This window comes from Conger conger, chromosome 9 (genome assembly GCF_963514075.1).
Source record: "Conger conger chromosome 9, fConCon1.1, whole genome shotgun sequence".
Taxonomy (NCBI): domain Eukaryota; kingdom Metazoa; phylum Chordata; class Actinopteri; order Anguilliformes; family Congridae; genus Conger; species Conger conger.
In genome coordinates, this window is record NC_083768.1 from 18,504,451 (window position 1) to 18,522,184 (window position 17,734).

General features: G+C 41.1%; 1 protein-coding gene across 2 annotated transcripts in view; it reads left to right on the forward strand.

The window, feature by feature from the left end:
• Positions 1 to 17,734, forward strand: part of LOC133136917 (growth factor receptor-bound protein 10-like) — a 78,517-nt gene that overhangs the window by 14,679 nt on the left and 46,104 nt on the right. Inside the window, exons 2-3 of one of the 2 annotated variants that reach the window (XM_061254793.1) lie at positions 2,793 to 2,907; positions 11,906 to 11,999. In XM_061254793.1, the coding sequence (XP_061110777.1) occupies positions 2,857 to 2,907; positions 11,906 to 11,999 (145 nt within the window). In that variant the 5' untranslated portion in view covers positions 2,793 to 2,856. The remainder of the gene's footprint in view (positions 1 to 2,792; positions 2,908 to 11,905; positions 12,000 to 17,734) is intronic. The other variant, XM_061254795.1, reaches the window with a different exon arrangement.

The following is a 17,734-nucleotide window of genomic DNA, read 5'->3' on the forward strand; positions in this document are numbered from 1 at the left end:
ATTTGAATTATTTTTGACAGGAAGGCCTAGGGAATTATTTATCGTACCGACATCCCTGACATTATATGTGATGACTTTCATTGCTAGATACATATAGAGTATGTGTGTCAGAAATTGTTAGAAAATCTCCACTCACTGTAGCCAGCAAAAACTGGTGGGGGAGGTCACTTTTTGTAAGAGCTAGTTTTTTAAAATGTATTCATTTATTTTATTTTATCAGGGAGAGTGCACATTAATCAACATTTTCAGTTTCCACATCAATATAAATGCGCCAGAGTTAGCTAATGGGCTAATTTTCATCTGTAGTCCCTAACCTGTAAGTCTTTGGACATAGTTCTCTTAGTCAGGCAGTGAATGAACATATAGATGAGAGATGCTCATCACACACACAAGGATCAGGATGGCGCACAGGTCATTATGGCCTGTCTGTTTCCACGGCAGCATTTAAGTGTTCTTAACAAAATATGGGAGGTTTGGAGAAAAAAAGAGGTGTCGCGAAAGCAAGTCCAGATGCTCTGAAAGTGGATTGTTATGAGAGGAGATCTCCACCATAGTCCTCTGTTTCTGTGGAGCCCAGCGAGAGTTCCCACTGTATTCAGAGCAGTACAGTACATAACGGAAAAACATGTTCGAACACCCACGTTGAAATCATGCTCTGTAACCCCCCCGACACACACATACAAACAGCCACACACACACACACACACACACACACACACACACACAGGGCTCATTACTATTGAGTCCTTTCAGTTTGCTTACCGAGCCAAAAGGAAGGCGTATTGTTTTGCCAAATTTCATGACTGAGCCATTATTAGCACTCCCGGTTTGAAGGTTAAGCACTCTCCTAATAGAGTCTTTGTTTTATGTCTAAATTGGGAAAGGAGATTAAAAAACGCTAAGCTTCACAAATCATTGTTAAATAATTCAGGGCTTAGAAATGGCTTTTAGTGCTTTGTCTGAGCTGTTTTCAGTTCTGCTTTGCAATGAGGATGGTGAAAAACAGGCAATGCATTTATATGGCCACGTAATTTCATAATGTGGCCATATAGGTAGGGTTGCCAGATGTGCAATTTTGGACTGGAATGTCCAATTTTCTAATTATTTGTACAGGTCTGGTTTGTTGTCCCAAGCAGACAATATGAAAGTCTAGTCTGATTATTTGTAATGAATTCCATCTTCCACTGTTACATTGTCTTTCCTACTTGACTCCACTGGTGTGCGATAATTTCCGACTCTGCCACAACCCCCACCCCCCATCAACCTTTAGAGACAGAACATAATTTCAATTTGTTCAAATTAATTACCAGAGACAGTAGGATTCAGATTCTCACATTGTGTTATGGATAAATTCCTCTTTTTTCTGGAACTGCCAAGAAATCTGGAATGCTGTCTAAAATCGTCCATCTTTTAATCTTTGTGGTTCATTTCAAATTGCAGTAAAACTGTCTGGTCTCCGATTGAATGGAACGTTATGTCCTTGACTTGAACAAACCCGAAGATGTCCAGCCAACTTTAGGTTATTTTTGCTGCAGTGCACTGGTAGGATAGCTGACAAATATGTCCTGCCAGCTAAATTTGCTGGCTGTAGATCTGGCTGCCGGTAGCTTTATGGTGCCTTAGCATGGCATTTGATTTTTAAAATTTTTTTACTTCAATTAACTTTGAAACACTCCAGCACTTTTGGTTCGTGTGTGTCAGATATAAGTGCTGAAACCATAACTTATGGCTGTGTTCTCGAACTTGATCTCATCTGGAGATAAGACGATACTCTAAGAAAACCTAGAGTTAGCTGGCTCCTATTTTAAGCTACCAAGAAATGATTTACTGTGGCAGATTTGACAACTTGTCTTACAGTACCAGTGCAAACCTTGGCAATCCTTGAAGCACAGAAGTGGTGAAGTCTGGGCAGTTATGTGCCTCATGGGGATGTTATTCAGACATGAATTCATGAGCATTTGTGCTTCACAACTATATTTTTACAGCTGTATTCTAAGCCGAGAGTTTTGAACATTTCCTATGGTTCTTTGTGCAAGTTAGCATTATTTAATGTTATATACAATTTTGTGTTAGCCATACAGTTTCGTTGCTCCACTTTCCTATAAAATACACAGAAGGTTGCAGAAATGGGGTACAAGAGATATGTTGGGGGGTCCCACACTCACACAACCCACACAAACATACATGCATACAAAGATTACATGAATAAAGCAAAATCAGAGCAGCCGCTTTAAACCTACAGTTTAGGGTGTGAAAAGTAAATTAACTAATATTTAACTAACCAAAAATGAAGCCTATGGGATGGAATATTGCTCTAACGTCAGTCACTAGTGCCCAGATAGCACGTCTGCTATATGGTCAGCCCAAGACTAAGACTGTATACTCTGGATTTTTGCTGATCAGGTCCGGTCCTCGCAAAATTCCTCTGTCTCTGGAAGGAGTGATTTATATAAGTGTGAAGTGCACCACCGTGTTCAGTGGTGGCCGTAAGTCCTCTGACATGCTTCTCTGGCCCTCGGAGGTGTAGGATGTCTGTGAAACCCCTGGTTGCTAACTTGTGGAACTGTCTGGATCTAGATTTACGATGGGAAAGTCAGGCCTCACTGTGATGTCATTGACTCTTGGATTTGGACCAATCAAATGGCTTTTCCAGGAAGATTAAACTAACATGAAGCCTCATGTTGTTGTTTTTATGAACTACATGCAGTACATCAGCCTCAAATCCGGGTTTGAAATGAGAGAGGTTTTAGCGAGCATTTGTCGATTAATGTGTCAATTCGTTCTCTTCACAGGTTCTTGTTACACCAATCAAAAGTGAATGTGATACCCAAGAGAGAGAGTTTATAAAGGGATAAAATGGCTTTAGCCGGATGTCCGGATTATTTTCTTCACCACCCAAATTACCAGGTAATTAAAGACCTTTTAAGACTTATTATGCATCACCCCTTTTGTGTACACGTAGGCCTATTTGTATTGTCTGTAGCTAGCTACAAACTTTCTACTGACGTTTTTTTGGTGGGTGGCTGGGCGTACAGTACATAATCAGGTTACTTAGAAAGCATTTGAAAATAAAGCGCAACATACAAATGTGACATGTGCAATGTATCCCACAAGTTGAACTGTATTCAGGTGAATGAACACAAAGCCACAATGAGAAGTTGTCACTGAATGGTAATTAGTATTTTTTATTTATTTTTTGGCATATTTGCTACTGAACTCTCTCTCTCTGTTAGCCTTTTTTATTCTTTTTTTTTTAGTTTGTTTTATAGCAGTAGTGAAAATGTGCTAGTCTTCTCTCAGAGTGTTAAGAATGTTAATATTAACACCAATATTGATATTGAGAGGCCTTTTTTTTCCTCCGCACTGTGTGTGTGTGTGTGTGTGTGTGTGTGTGTGCGTGTGTGCGTGTGTGCGTGTGTGCGTGTGTGCGTGTGTGCGTGTGTGCGTGTGTGCGTGTGTGCGTGTGTATGTGTATGTGTGCGTGCGCGTAACTAGTTTTTCTCTGGAACAAACTTATTGCAATTGAGCTATATGCTATGCTTTGAGTCTGCACAGGAAGAATGAAATGCTGAAACTAGTGGTGATTGCATACATTAACAGATTTCCCTGACAAACCATTACAAGCACACAGCTCGTCTTTGTGTGCCCCGCTTATCCGTTTGCTTACCTTGGATGTAGCCTGTGATGCACATTCTAAATGTTCAGTTAACTCTGGTAACTGTAATGTGACTTCTTTTCAGCTCCATAGCAGTGTGGTCACATGCACTTGATAAAGTGACCAGTCAAAGGTCACTGAGTTCAGCCTTTTGAATCTATTTGTTAATAAGCGTACAGAGTTTGCGAAAGCTGCAGAAAGAGCTGTGAAATTAGAGAGCGTTGGCTTATTGATGGGGAGATTATGGGCAGAAAAGAAGTTTTCTCTGTGTATTCAGAGGGTGAGAAACCTGTTTTTGTCAGTAACGGCATCACTACACCAACTGTCCTCCAGGCCTCCCCAAATTCATTTTTCAGTCAACTGCCAGGGATCAAACAAATGTAAAGGATTACGGTTGAAGTGTAATTGCAGCGGATGCATGTGTGTCAGGATGTGAGTGACGTTTGGCAAGTTATTAAACAGAGGGGTTTGGAACATCTCATTCTCAGGATGCTGAAGATTATAGCAAGATGCTCAACTCCATCTGTTTCACAGTTTGTTTCCATTTTAATTTCTTTTGCACTCATAGACTTTGCGGATTTTGCACTTTTCGTGTGCTAAACATTTCTTGGGTAGTTAATGAAATTCAGGACTGCAGGTCAGTGATGCATTAAGCCTTTTTACTCGCAGGTTTATATGGAGAAGAGAACTGTCTTGACGGCAAGAATATCTGACATTCTCAGTACAAACCTGAGAATAAGAAAAAGGCATTTACCCTCAAGGCAGATTACAACAGAGGGATACTGGACGAATTTCTCTTGTAACCGAATCTTGTTTGTCACACAGAGTTGTGTCAGTATAAACAGTTCCCCATGCGAGTTCACACGTCCCACGTGTGTTAGTGTTGTCATGTAGAGTGAAGGGCCATGCTAATTTTACCCTCAGGCCCCCGTGTCATTGGGTTCAGGGCTTGGGCATTCATGGCATTCCAACACATCTCAAGAATGAGAATTAATATGCATATTGTGCTTTTCAATCTGTGTGTGCGCTTCAAAAATAATTCCAGTGTTAAGAAGTCGAATGAAAGACAATGAGGGAAGTTGTGTGATTGAAGTGGAATCCATTAGGTCACAATGTAAGGTCCCTTAAGAAAATTGAGCAACACGCAACACTCTTTCCAAATTTGCATGGATGAGAATAAACCTTCCACTTCAAAGTTTAATAGAAAACGTTTCTGGAAACTAATGTTGCCTAACTAATCATATCCAAGTGACAAGTTTTTATGTTTCTATTTTTTGGGAATTGCATAATCTGTGTTTGTGCCAGATTTGTGTCTGAATGTAGAGTGGGATGTTATTGAGCTGTGTGGAGCTGTTTTCTTAAAATCACTTTTTGTAGTTATTGATGTTTTAATTGCTATTTTAATGTTGCCGTAGAGCAGTGTTTTGCGATTGTGTTCAAATGTGAATTTACAATTCTGACTAGGAGCGCAGTTTTACTGTCATAGAATCAGTGACACTAGAGATTTATTGGTCTCCTGTGCCAAATAAACATTTGTGAACCAAAATGTTGAGTAGCATTTGAAACAACGAAAATTACATATTGAGTATGCATGCATCCAGTATGTGCTTCTTGTGTATGCTGGTAAATAAATGCAGTTCTATTTATGTAAAAAGTTACATTAAACAAATTTGTCTTCAAAATTTTATTCATGAACAGGTTCTGTGCTGTTTTTGACATATATGGATTTAATATGATTAAGTATACTCTAAAGATTCTTTTACATTGACAGACTCCACTTGACAGTACCCATAAACCTTCCAGAGCTAGCATCCTGTGTTTGTTTAATTTCGCTGTAGTCACCATTTCTGTAGATGCTATAAACAGTTGCTGTTTCACAATTCTTAAATATGTTCTCTGGATAGTAGAAGCGGGGAGAAAATGTAAAAACAATATGGATGAAAATGAAAAATATGCAGTAAAAAGAGTGGGAGAAGGTTTGTGCAAAAGAGACAGCTAACTGAAGAGGGATTATTGGGAAAGTTACTCATCTACATTATGAGTGGAAGCAGGTTGAATGCACATGACCTATCATGGCCAACAGATTTTGGCATGAAGGCATGAATAAAAAATCTAAGACACTATGCCTCACTTGCTGGGATGAGCATGCCTTTTTCTTGAGCACATCGGATTTCATGCAGTTGAACTCCACACACAAGCCTTTTAAAATGTGGCTTCACTGAAAGGATTAGCCAGCTCATGTTGCTACATTTTTAGTTTTAGTTGTTGTTTGTTTACACAGTTTTGTAAGACTGCCCTGTGGAATCAGGGCTCTCCCAACAGGGCTGTGGTCCAGGCAACAAAAGGGGCTTGCCTCTATTCCTGTTATATAAAATATGCCTACCGTCCGACCAAACCTAATATTTTAGAATTAAGTGAAAATGAATATGAGATGATGAAGTTGTTGACTATTGTCTCATTTTAGAGGCTTTTGTGATATTTGATTCACTGGCTCGTATTGCTTATGCAACTTTTGTGTGCATAAATAAGAAGCAAAAGTGACCTCTTTATGCGGAGTTATGTAACTCTGGGAGAATGTTATGGGACTTTTGGCAGATTTCCAAACCATTCTTGGAGCTGGGGAACTAGAGCTTTTCTCTGCACTCCAGGGGAAGCTCCCCTACCACTGTCTTGAATGGGTGGTTGAAATTGACCTCTGTGGAAGGAAATAAAGTTCCCTCCTGCCTTATTTTATCCCCTTTTTCTATGAATGTTGAATAATCGGTTTCTCATATTTTGCTCTCTGTTTCTCAAGACTCCTTTCTTGAATGTGGGCTGGACTGTAACATATTACTCAGCTTTCCTGACTGTGTATGCTCGGCTGTAACATGTTACTCAGCTTTCCTGACTGTGTATGCTGGACTGTAACATGTCACTCAGCTTTCCTGACTGTGTATGCTGGACTGTAACATGTCACTCAGCTTTCCTGACTGTGTATGCTGGACTGTAACATGTCACTCAGCTTTCCTGACTGTGTATGCTGACTGTAACATGTCACTCAGCTTTCCTGACTGTGTATGCTGGATTGTAACATGTCACTCAGCTTTCCTGACTGTGTATGCTGGACTGTAATATGTCACTCAGCTCTCAGTCTGATCACTGGTTGGTGCACATAGAATGCAGGACAAGCCATCCCCTGCTGGGTAAATTGGTAGTTGGGACTTTGTGTTCCTCCAGCCTGTAACCTTTCTCCCCCAAAGACTAGGGGATGGAGCTCTGGTAATGGGGTGGGGGGCTGGCAGTCTGAGGGTTTACAGCATTTCGTCTCTAGTCGCAAAATGCTTCGGCGTAAGGTGACTCATTCAGTGCGACTTTGTAAATTAAAAAGCTCCGACTTTGCATCGCCTTGTGACTTTTCTTCACGGGAGGTAGCCTGTGTTGTTATGGGTCCGATCGGGGACAGCTTGTTGGTTTGAGACAGGCCGCTCCTGTCAGGCCTCGTGGTCACCTGGTCACCCAGGCTATAGCCTGAATCGTCCCTGGTCACTGTCAGCACAGAGCGTGTTGTTCTCTCTAAATGCTCCATGAGCCAGTGACGTAGCAACCCCGAGCACAGATCTAAGGAGAGGAACGTATGGCACGGACAAAAACTGGCGTCCTGTAAGAACCTGGCGGGTAGCTAGGGGGCACCGGTGCCTATTCAGCAGTACTCTGGGGTACCCTGGCTGATGTCACCCACCCTGCTCTGGTAGAATGAAGAGCCAGTTGTGCCCTGCTGCCCTCCCAGTTATGGTCAAATGATGTCCTTGCGCCAACTAGCAATATGTCATCTGCACTTATGGCCTGATCAAACTGATAGGCCGCCAGAATAGATGGTTTACTGGTTCACACCCCCTTTCAAATATGAAAATATTTCCTTTTCCGTAATGTCACAAGGGATTTTATTATTGTTTCAGATCTTTTTGTTTTATGGTCTATTTTCATAGCTCCTTGCCAGCAAAGTCATCCATTAAGATCTGGTTGTTCCGTTTGAAGTTTAGTGAATACTCTTTATGCCTTTGTTGACTGATGCTCCATGACTCAAATTTTTCGCTAACCTGCAGGTTTGGAGAGTTGCCTTATATAAACCTTTTAGGATTGTTATCGTGCTTGAAAAACATTTTCACTTTAAGTAGAGCTAACATTGATTATTTATGTGAAATGTTATTTCTGTTCATTATTATAATTTGCAGAGATGACAGTGAAAATCACTTGACACCAAAATGTGCCTGGTCAAGACAAAACAGTCAATTGAATGTTTACATACACCTGTTTCAATTCCCAGTATCTTTTCATGGTATCTCTGTATTTAGATTTTGTCCTTAAAGTAACTATCCTTTCAGGGACCAGGTGTGGGGGGTATCATAGTAAACATTATTTATTTTAAAATTCATCTCCAAGTGGCTTCAGGTAACAAGGTAATTAACTACCTTTTTCAATGTAACAAAATGTTCAATAATGATTTCTGGCAAAAATGATACTTGGGGGCACAGTAATTATGATTCACTAAATTATACGAATGGTCAAACTAGATTTCCTATAATAGCTCATGCTAAATGGTACGCATTCACATTCACATAAAGAAGTGCCTGGGCCACTGACAGAGGGGCTAAAAAGGAGTGACAACGTTGTCATCTCGTTTTCATATTGCCACTGACAAAATGTGCGTCTTCTGTGGTCTTTACGTACGTTTTAAAAATAATACTCTGTGTTGTGGCGGTTTAACAGCCTGAAGTACGAGGGCGGTGTTCTGTAGTCTTTCGATTCCTTGAATGCTTTCAAGCTTTCCTTGAATGCGCGCCGATAGCATTTTTGGCAAACGGGGTCGGTCTACTGCAGACATGCTGGGTAAGCAATACGCAGCAGAAATGTGGCTTTGCCATTAGGACTGTGGCTGTGTTTGCTTGTACACTGCAATACCCATCAGGTCCCCCTCCCGTCCCTGAAACCTATCAGCGTTCTCAGAGTTGTAAATTTCCGCCTCGAGTTTTATAGATGTTTTCAGGGTGAGCCGAGCGGGGATCTCTCGCGGCGCTCAGTTCCTGGAAGCTTGGGCTCTGTGTTCTTAGATTTCCTGGAAGCTGGGAATTGAAATGTGGTTTTATATATTTTTTTTCTTAGTCAGTCTCCGGTTTGAACCACTTTAAATTAGAAAGCGTTTAAAGATCCGGGGGATTGACAAATTTCTCGTTGTATTTAAACAGGCAGCGTTGGCTCTTTTTATAGGTTTGAAGGTTTGAAAAGGTTGCGGAGTAGGCTAATCCTTTTTCACCGAAATGAATCGCCCTTTTAGACTTGAACTAAACGTGTTAAAGGGGATTTATCCTTTGCGTTTCCCTTTCGTCTGTTTTATTAAAAACTATATTATTGTTATTTATTTTTTATTTGCAATCTATTGATCTTAAGGCAGGATCTCTGCCCAAATGGCAAGTAATAAAAACTGTTCGTGGAAAGGGTTGTGAAAAGCGTGTCTGAACGAACACAGCACACAGTTCCAATGTTTGTTTTATGTTTGTGTTGGCCAATGACTGAAGTTGAACAGATGGTGGGTTGGGAGTATTTTAGCCAGATCAGGCACACTCACAGTGACATGCACATCTGTAGATCCCGAGTGTCCTCTCCAAGGTGAAAGGTCAGATTCTCACTAATCGCTGCAGACCATGGATTCTAAATTAGAATGCAATCTAAACTAGTCTGTGCTATTGCCTTGGAAATATTATTATTATTATTATTATTCATTAGATTTGGCATTTAAAAGCCCTTGTCTCCCAGCCTCACACATTCAGTTCTCATATAATTTTATATCCGGTTCATTGTGTTTAAAATGATGCACCATTTTAATAGAACCTTGCTGTAAATTCTTTACAGTTGACACACTGGCACTGCTGGATATTTGCTGATATAATTCATATTTACATAATTATACACGACTGATGTATGGATTGAACCAATGCGTTTATGGTCCTTCAGTCAGTTTCATAACCACAGCCCTATGCCGCTGATCTCATGGATTAGGGATTTTCACCTAGAATCACTGGATGAGACAAAGAGGTCTTCAGCATGAATCGAGTCCTTTGAGGCCCTGTTTCTGTTAGACAGAATCCACCTACCCCCTGTTCCCACTTGTCTGAAGAGCACTTAAGCATGCCTCAAACCACACTGGTCTGGGAGACATTGCCTGTCTACAGTAAAACTGTCTGGCTGAGCTGCAGAAAGATGAGAGACACCTCTGTGTTGTCACAGCTGGCTACCATAAGCCCTTTTCAGTTTGGAAATGTGTACTCTTACTGTTTCAGCAGTTATAACATTGCTGTTTGTCACATTCTTCTTTCGTTATCAGTCATTTTTATGTAAACATGAGCTGCTTTTGAACTAATTAATTGATCTTTTTACATAAAGGTCAACACTCTCATTAAGAGTTTATTTCATATTGAAACCTATGAAGTAGCATATAAATAACTATAGTAGCGACATGAACTAAACAATGAACTAAAGGACCCTATTCCTCTGACTGGATTAGACTATGACAACTCTTGAAACACCCACAGCTGTTTGGTCTGGTGACATTCTTTTGAATTAGTTGCATTTGGTTGATGTGATCTGATTGGTTAAACTCAGCTAAGATTGGATTGAGTATACCATGCTACCCTGGGTGATTTTGTCACCCTTGCGCCTCTCCCACTTTAGCTAATGATGCACGTACACTCCCTACTCATCCATAATTGTGTCAATTATTCATAACAAATGACTCCGAGACACTTAACTGGCCAAATTTCAAATGGTATCTTAAAACTGTCTACTGTTTTTAATAACTTTTCAGATTAGGCCTTTTTTAAATATCGAAACCAGGGCAGCGCTCATAAATTTGAGACAATGGTAAAGCTTTATAGAAGTGTGGGTGTGTTTTTATGAGGAGTAGCTGCGCAGACGCAAGAGTTCAGTCTGTGTGTGAGAGAGATGGAAAGAGGGGGAGAGAAAAAGAATACGGAGGGAGGGAGAGAGTACAGTTTGTCTGTCTGCCTGCTGTGCCTTCCCTCACAGTAGAAGTGAACTTAAGAAGCGGTCAGGGCAGGGTCATGCAGCGCAGTTTGGGTTGAAATCAGAGGGGATCAGTCACACTTGGGTAATTGGGTTATTTAGCTCTGTCTGGTGATGGCCATGTCTAGACGCATTTGACTTGGATTAGCTTTGGGTCTGAAAAGCAGGGTGGGTACGCATTTTCATTTCCCAGCTAATCAGATGTGATCATGGTCAAATGAAGCAGCAATTTGAATATTTTACATCCTGTGGGGATATTTTAATATGTTCCCGTTTACTATGCGGAAGAAAACAATAATTAGGAAAACTACAGTACACTTATGAAAATTCACGACATGCCCTTTTTTTCAGGGTTTTTTTGTTGGAAAATAAAGTATGCTCTATCAGGAGTGGTTGGCTTTCCTCATGCATGAAAGCTGCAGGTGCATGATGTGTCCATATTTCAGTGGGAATGGAAATTAATAATATTTTAAGTTTCTTAAAGCACATTTTAAGGACATAAGTTCAAGAGAGCACAGCCTGCTCTCGGCCATACGCCCTTGATGTGCTACTTCCACTGCCTGTTTCCATTTCTAGATCTGCGGTGGCCTTGCACTTTTCTTAATATTGCAAGCAGCACACGCACGCACGCCGGCACGCACACACACACACGCACACACACACAGTCCTACTGCAGCACACATGCACATGCGTTTCTCCAGCTGCAAGTAGCCAAATATGACCTTTGACCTTATGGATTTAGCTAGGGTAACAAGCAGTGTCTTCTGGGGGCTGTGTGCACATTTGGTTGTGTGTGTGTGCATGCGTGTGTGTGTACATTTGGTTGTGCATGTGTGTGTGCCTGTGAGTGAATGTGTGTCTGAGTGTGAGTGCATGCGTGTGTTAATGAGTCTCAGACTTCATCAGTCTCTTGTCTGTGAATGATCCAGATTTGTCCCAGTTTTGGATTGCTGTTCTGAGACCTGTATCCCCCTCCACATATTCAGACCCTTCCTACTGGCTAATCAGCACAGTAACAGTAATGTGAAGCAGGGATGAGAGATGTATTTTTGGTTCTCTTTTTAAAACTGAGGTTTAGCGTAAAGACCTTGATTGGATACAAATAGGTAACAATGATCTCTGTAGTTGGCTGATGGCAATGATACTAAGCTGGAATGCTTAACTAATGGCTTTTCTGTACTTTTGTCTTGGCAGGACAATGTTGACCGGGCTACCCCACACAGATCACCTGATCTGATTGGACCAAATTTCCAACAGTCGTCCAGTCGGAATTCTCCTAACCAACATGGCAAGTGTGCTCACACCATCAACATTACAGCAATGTTGACAAAGTTGACAGCAATGGACAGTTCCTACATACTGTATACCTTAAAGATATTTCAAAAACATATTTTTAAACGGACCTATTTAAATGTTAAATTTATTTCCAATAAAAAGGACTTTTACGAAGGCAATTGCAAAGTGCAGAATCAAGATCAACAGCTCTCTTCTGCATTCAGTAACGATGAATACACATACCGAACAAAACACATTTGTGAAGCCAATTCAACAAATACTTGTACATGGTCCCCCCATTTTAAGGTACTACAAAAGGTGCTGGTTAATCTAACATGGATGATAATACCCTCAAGTTAAAGCTGACAGTCATCTTTAACCTCATTGCTCAGTGCTTGAGTACAGAACCAAAATAAAAAATTTGTCAATGTTCAATGAGCTCACTGTAGCTGTCCTTTTGTTGCATAGTTATGGCACCTTTTACTGTGTCAGATTTTACTGGAAGTATTTTAATTTTATATGGAAGTTTTTCAAAGGTAATAATCCTTATCTTTTCTCCCTCAAATCAAGTATATTTTGAGTGCAAGGCCTATCTAATTTCTCTGGCATAAATGCATTTTGAACCAGTGGGGTAACTATGGTAACCTCAATTTGTAGGGAATGAAGTCCAAAATTGTTTAAGATTAAGTGAAGTGTCTGCAAGTCTGAGAGCACTTCGGTGTTTAAAACCGGTGCTGTCAGCAAGGGGTTGAGGCGTCTGTGTGGGAGGGAGGGAGAGAGGGAGGCAAGTAGATGAGGTAGAGGTGTCTGTCTGTGTATGTCTGTGTGTCTCTGTGTGTGTCTCTGTGTGTGTGTGCGTAAATGTGTGTGCGTGTGTGCGCACATGTGCGTAAATGTGTGTGCTTGTGGGTATTTGTGTGTATGGGTGATTAGATTTGTTTACCAATAAGAGGCTCACTCATTAAGCCCTAGCTGGGATATATGTTCAGCATGTTTCCATTGTAAACATTTAACCAATTCAAAGGCTGGTTTGTAAAGAGTCTGGGGATGCCATTGTAATTGTGCTTTCAGAGTTACTGTACAATGCAGAAAACTTGCCCGTAATAACCGGAGCATGAGATTTAAGCACAATATTGACCCAGCATGGGAGGCGTGGCCTGGAATATGCTGGAATGTCTGGCAGCGGGCGAGAATGCTCGGTGCTGTCATGGAAATAAATGGAGCAGAAATTACATTCAAATTTTCTTTCCCAATTTCAGGGTATAAAAAAAGGGAACACACAGGATGAAGTGGGCGTCTATAGAAAAGTCGAGGTCATTAGCGCAGTACAGCGGGGGTTTTGTTCCTTGGATTTGATGTACAGGAAGATTCATATCATTGAGACAGATTAGAACATGTACTGTTTGAACGTTTCACATGACACCTACCAGCCACCCCCCCGCCCCCCTTTGCTCTGCGGCTTCTCTGAACCCCCTGTCTGACTCCTGATATGTTTCCATTTCTGGAACCTTCTGTGTTTTCTTTTGCCTGTTAAAGGCTTCATGAAGCATAGGGTTTGTTGGCTTTGTACTTGATGGCTCATAGGATGTTCTTTCAGTTGTTTTAATTAATCAGAGAAGTTTTTCTATGTAATCAGACGTGAACATGAGATCGGGTCGATACGTGCCAGTGGTCAACTGCACCGCATCGCCTAAGAGCATAAGCAGCCAAAACGAAAGGCCTGTTTGTTTGAGACGCATTGCTTGAGCTTGATATTGGGTGAAATTGCTGACATATAAATCTGTGATCTCTCGTTGCATTAGGGTAGGATAGAGTTACTGGTCTGAGTTAAATGTTAAATGTTTACTCTTTGCCATCAAGACACTGCTCCATTTTCCTTACTAGTCTAAAGAGATCTAATCTCCTAAAATACTTATGTAGTTGCATTATGGGAGTGTGGTAGCAGCTTTTGCCCTAATACTGTTTTCCTTGAGAAATGTATCCTTTGCAAGTAACATGATTTAAAAAAAGCAATATTTTAAAACTTTGCAGTGCTGTAGCACTTCATTTTCACCTCAGGCGAATTAAACTACCATTAACCTTCCCAAGCACCTTTGGGCCCTACAGTGTGTCTCTGGACCGACACACTTTAGTTGTGCTTATGGTTCTCATTAATGGAAAATTAACTACTTGGGGTATTTTTTGTCAAGTATATGGCCAATTCGGTATGTTCTGTTCATCCGATTAGCTGCACAGCTCCCTGGTGGAATAAAGCCTCTGCCATTCTCTGTGCTCAGTCTTTTCTCCCATTGTTTTCTGTCATAATCTGGCTTTCAATGGTGTCGAGCGAGCTTGTTTTTACAACGCACTGGTGAGTGCCCTGTAGTTGCGCACCGGTGTCATTTGCGATGCTCTGGAGATGCTGACAGCTGGATTTTCGGTGTCTTCATCGGTCGATAGTCAGTTACACTGACACTGCCTCTAAGAAGCTGTCCTTTGTCACAGGAGTGAAGCTGCTCGCTGTATTGCTGTAAACGCGTCTCCCCTCTGAAACCACTGAAGAAAGAGCGGCTTCAGGCAACAGTGGCTTAGTGTGCTTCCTCCGCTCTCCTGAAGTCAATGATTTCCTCAAATCGCACCCGGGAGAAACAAAGTCCTGCTCACCGCAAACAGCTGGATTCTGCGCAATAAATTTCCCAAGCCTGTTTTGGTTCGGTTTTAGCTTCAGCTTTTTAGCTGAAATCTGCTGTCATTGATTTATTTTGCACTATATATGCGCTCATCCCGGTTGGCTATCTTTATGTCTGCCTCGTGACCATAATGATACGTTTAATGGTTGTGAGCTGGTCTGGATTGTATGTATCTGTTTTTAATATGACACGTGAAATTAAATTGCTGCAGGGCAGATATACAGATTTAGGTTACATAAATGTACAGGGCTGTAGAATTAAAGCCTTGCAGTTTTAAATGGGGACACACCTCAATCTGGTCTTCCCTCTCCCTCAATTAATTTTCTCCCTCTGCCTCTTTATCCCTGTCCTTGCTCTTTCCCGCCTTTCTCTCTGTCTCTCTCTCTCTCTCTCTCACTCTCTCACTCTCAACCTGTCTCTCTTCCTGTATCTCTCCTGGTCTTCCCCTCCCACCCTTTTTAGTCTATCTCTCTCCCTCCCCATTCTCCTGCGTCTCCCCTCTAGCCCTCTATCCCTCTTCCCCCTCTCCATCCCTCCTCTCTACTCACTTTTATTCTCTGTCTCGTTCCACCTCTCTCGTCTGAAGACGGTAAGATTTTGGTCTGATATGATTCTGGTTTTATGAAAGGCTCTGAAACGGTGGAGATTAGGCATGTTCATGATGCTAGTGAAGGAGGGGCCCCACAGTGTCAGGGAACTCGTGGAGGTGTGGAACAACAGAATGAACCGTGCTGTCTTCTGTTTGTCATGACCGTGAATAGGCCTGTGGGGCACACTTCGACCATGCCCAGCTATTGACTCGATACTACCGTTAGGTTGGAATTAAGAACCAGGGTTAATTTGTCACAAATTATAAATGCACGGAAGTTTGATTTGATGCTATTATTGATTTGGGTGGACTTAAACAAACTATGTAGGTAGTCTAAACATAACTGTAGTGACTGCATACAGCTGTACTGTAAGTTGCAGTGAGAATATTTGCACCTGTTATAGTTATGACCTTTATGTACTTAATCCAAACATAAATATAATGGTGGTTATCATACACATGATGTTCCTGGTTTAGTCTCTTGTAATACTTTTTGCAAATATTTGCTTTTAATAATTTACATGATCTTCCAGAAGATTTTGTTTAGTCTTGTCAGACAGACCACTGCAGTTGGCCATGCAAGCTTGTGGTGGACGGTTATGATTTAATGATTTATGACCGAGTGTGTAGTGCATCAAAATCCCTCAGATCTAAACTTGTGTAGGACATTGCCTCTGCACACCTTATTGCTTAATGGCAAACCACAAAACAAGCCTGCTGGAATAGACATTACTGCAAAATCGCTATTGCTAATGATAATAGTAACTCTATGGTAGCTCTGAAGGGTCAGCATGTCCCATGGGGAAAGCAGGAATAGCATTTAGTTAGCTATAGGAAATGTATATCAAATCAATGGCCCGCACAAGGCAGATTTATAAATCTTTGGTATGTCTGACTAAACATTTTTCCTGAGTGTGTTTTTTTCCTTTGCTCCCCTAAGTGCCTTACTGTACAGTCATTTTACAAACATCTGTGGATTTTTGTTCTTTTTGGACGAAGGACATAACCGCTGTCTTATCACGGTACTTGTAATGCATGCGGGGTACATCTGGTTGTAATGAATGTGTCTGTTTTCACACTGAAAGGTGCCATATGGAAGCTGTAGAGTGCCTGCTTTCTGCATTGTCTCTTTAATAATAACAGGAAATGTTTGGAATAGCTTTGTGTTCAGATTATCATGCAATTATTAAGACCCCTCCTGTAATTACATTTTTTTCCCCAAACATAGAATCATTTTTTGATTTGGATAGTGATCTATGTTTTTACACAAAACTCCATGTACATAATAGTTGATGTATGTATCTTATATAACTATTACATTATTTAAATTAACCCTTTCGGTCCCAAGCCCAATATGAAATGGCTCCACCCAAATCCAAAGGGGTTTTGGCTTTGGTTGAGGAAATTTTGTTGGGCTTTAATAGAGGCTCAAAACAATGGTATAGCAGTCATTTCGATTGGTTGAAAAGGTATAAGGTCTCGTGTGTCATATGGCATACTTGGGGTTTTGCGGTAGTTATGCTTAATCATTTGTCCCATGCATGGTGTGTGTGTGCTGAAAGTTTCCACTATGTACCCTACCCTAAGCTTATTGTTGTACAGTTGTGTATATGGCTGCCGGTTCAAATCCCTAATACAGTACTGCTGTTGTTCTGCCTGTGAGCACCTTTGAAGAGCTTAACCTCACTCCAGAATGTATCCCAGCAGTTTAAAGCAATAGCATATAAAAATGTAAGCTATGCAACTTCCCATGGATAAGACTGTCTGCTGAAGAAATAATGTAATTATAGTATTAGAGTTATTTTTAGTGTGCGATTCTGGGTGGATACCCTCAGCGTAATCCCTTTCTCAGCAGACTCCTACAGCAGTCTCCGTCTCTGCTCTGGTATGCTAAGAATGCTCGGTGCGACCACACGTTACCGCACACCGAGGAGGCAAATTTCAAGGTGAAAATAGTTAGCATTTCTTAGCCTAATACCCTTGATCTGGTTTTTTCAAAAAAGGAGCGTTTGACAATAATCCCGCGGGGCTTAGGATCGCGTCACCTCCGTCTCCCCGCTACTTTGTTGTTCTTTTGTAGATTTTCTAGACGCCCTAAGTGACAGGAAAGAAATTCCGAGTCCTCCTCGGCCAATTTCCTCGTCGCCAGCAGCTGAGTGAAATCCGCGCACACCTTATGTCATGCCTCGGTGAAGGTTTCCCCTTCCGGCACATTCCGGGGAGCATGATCATCATTTTAATGGGAGTATTATGAATGTTAATAGTCGGTGGTTTACACACAAACATACCTATCCACGATATCAGAATTCATAGGCTTTTTATAAATCGTATAAATATCTTTGTTATTGGGTGAAATTGTTGCATATGTCAGACGGCTGCATTTAATACGGTTAGTTCGATGTGAAAGTGTTAAAAAGTGGTTTATGGTCTGTTGGGTAACTGGGGAATCAGCTTTCATATTTTCCATGTGCGTGTTAATAATGAACAGCT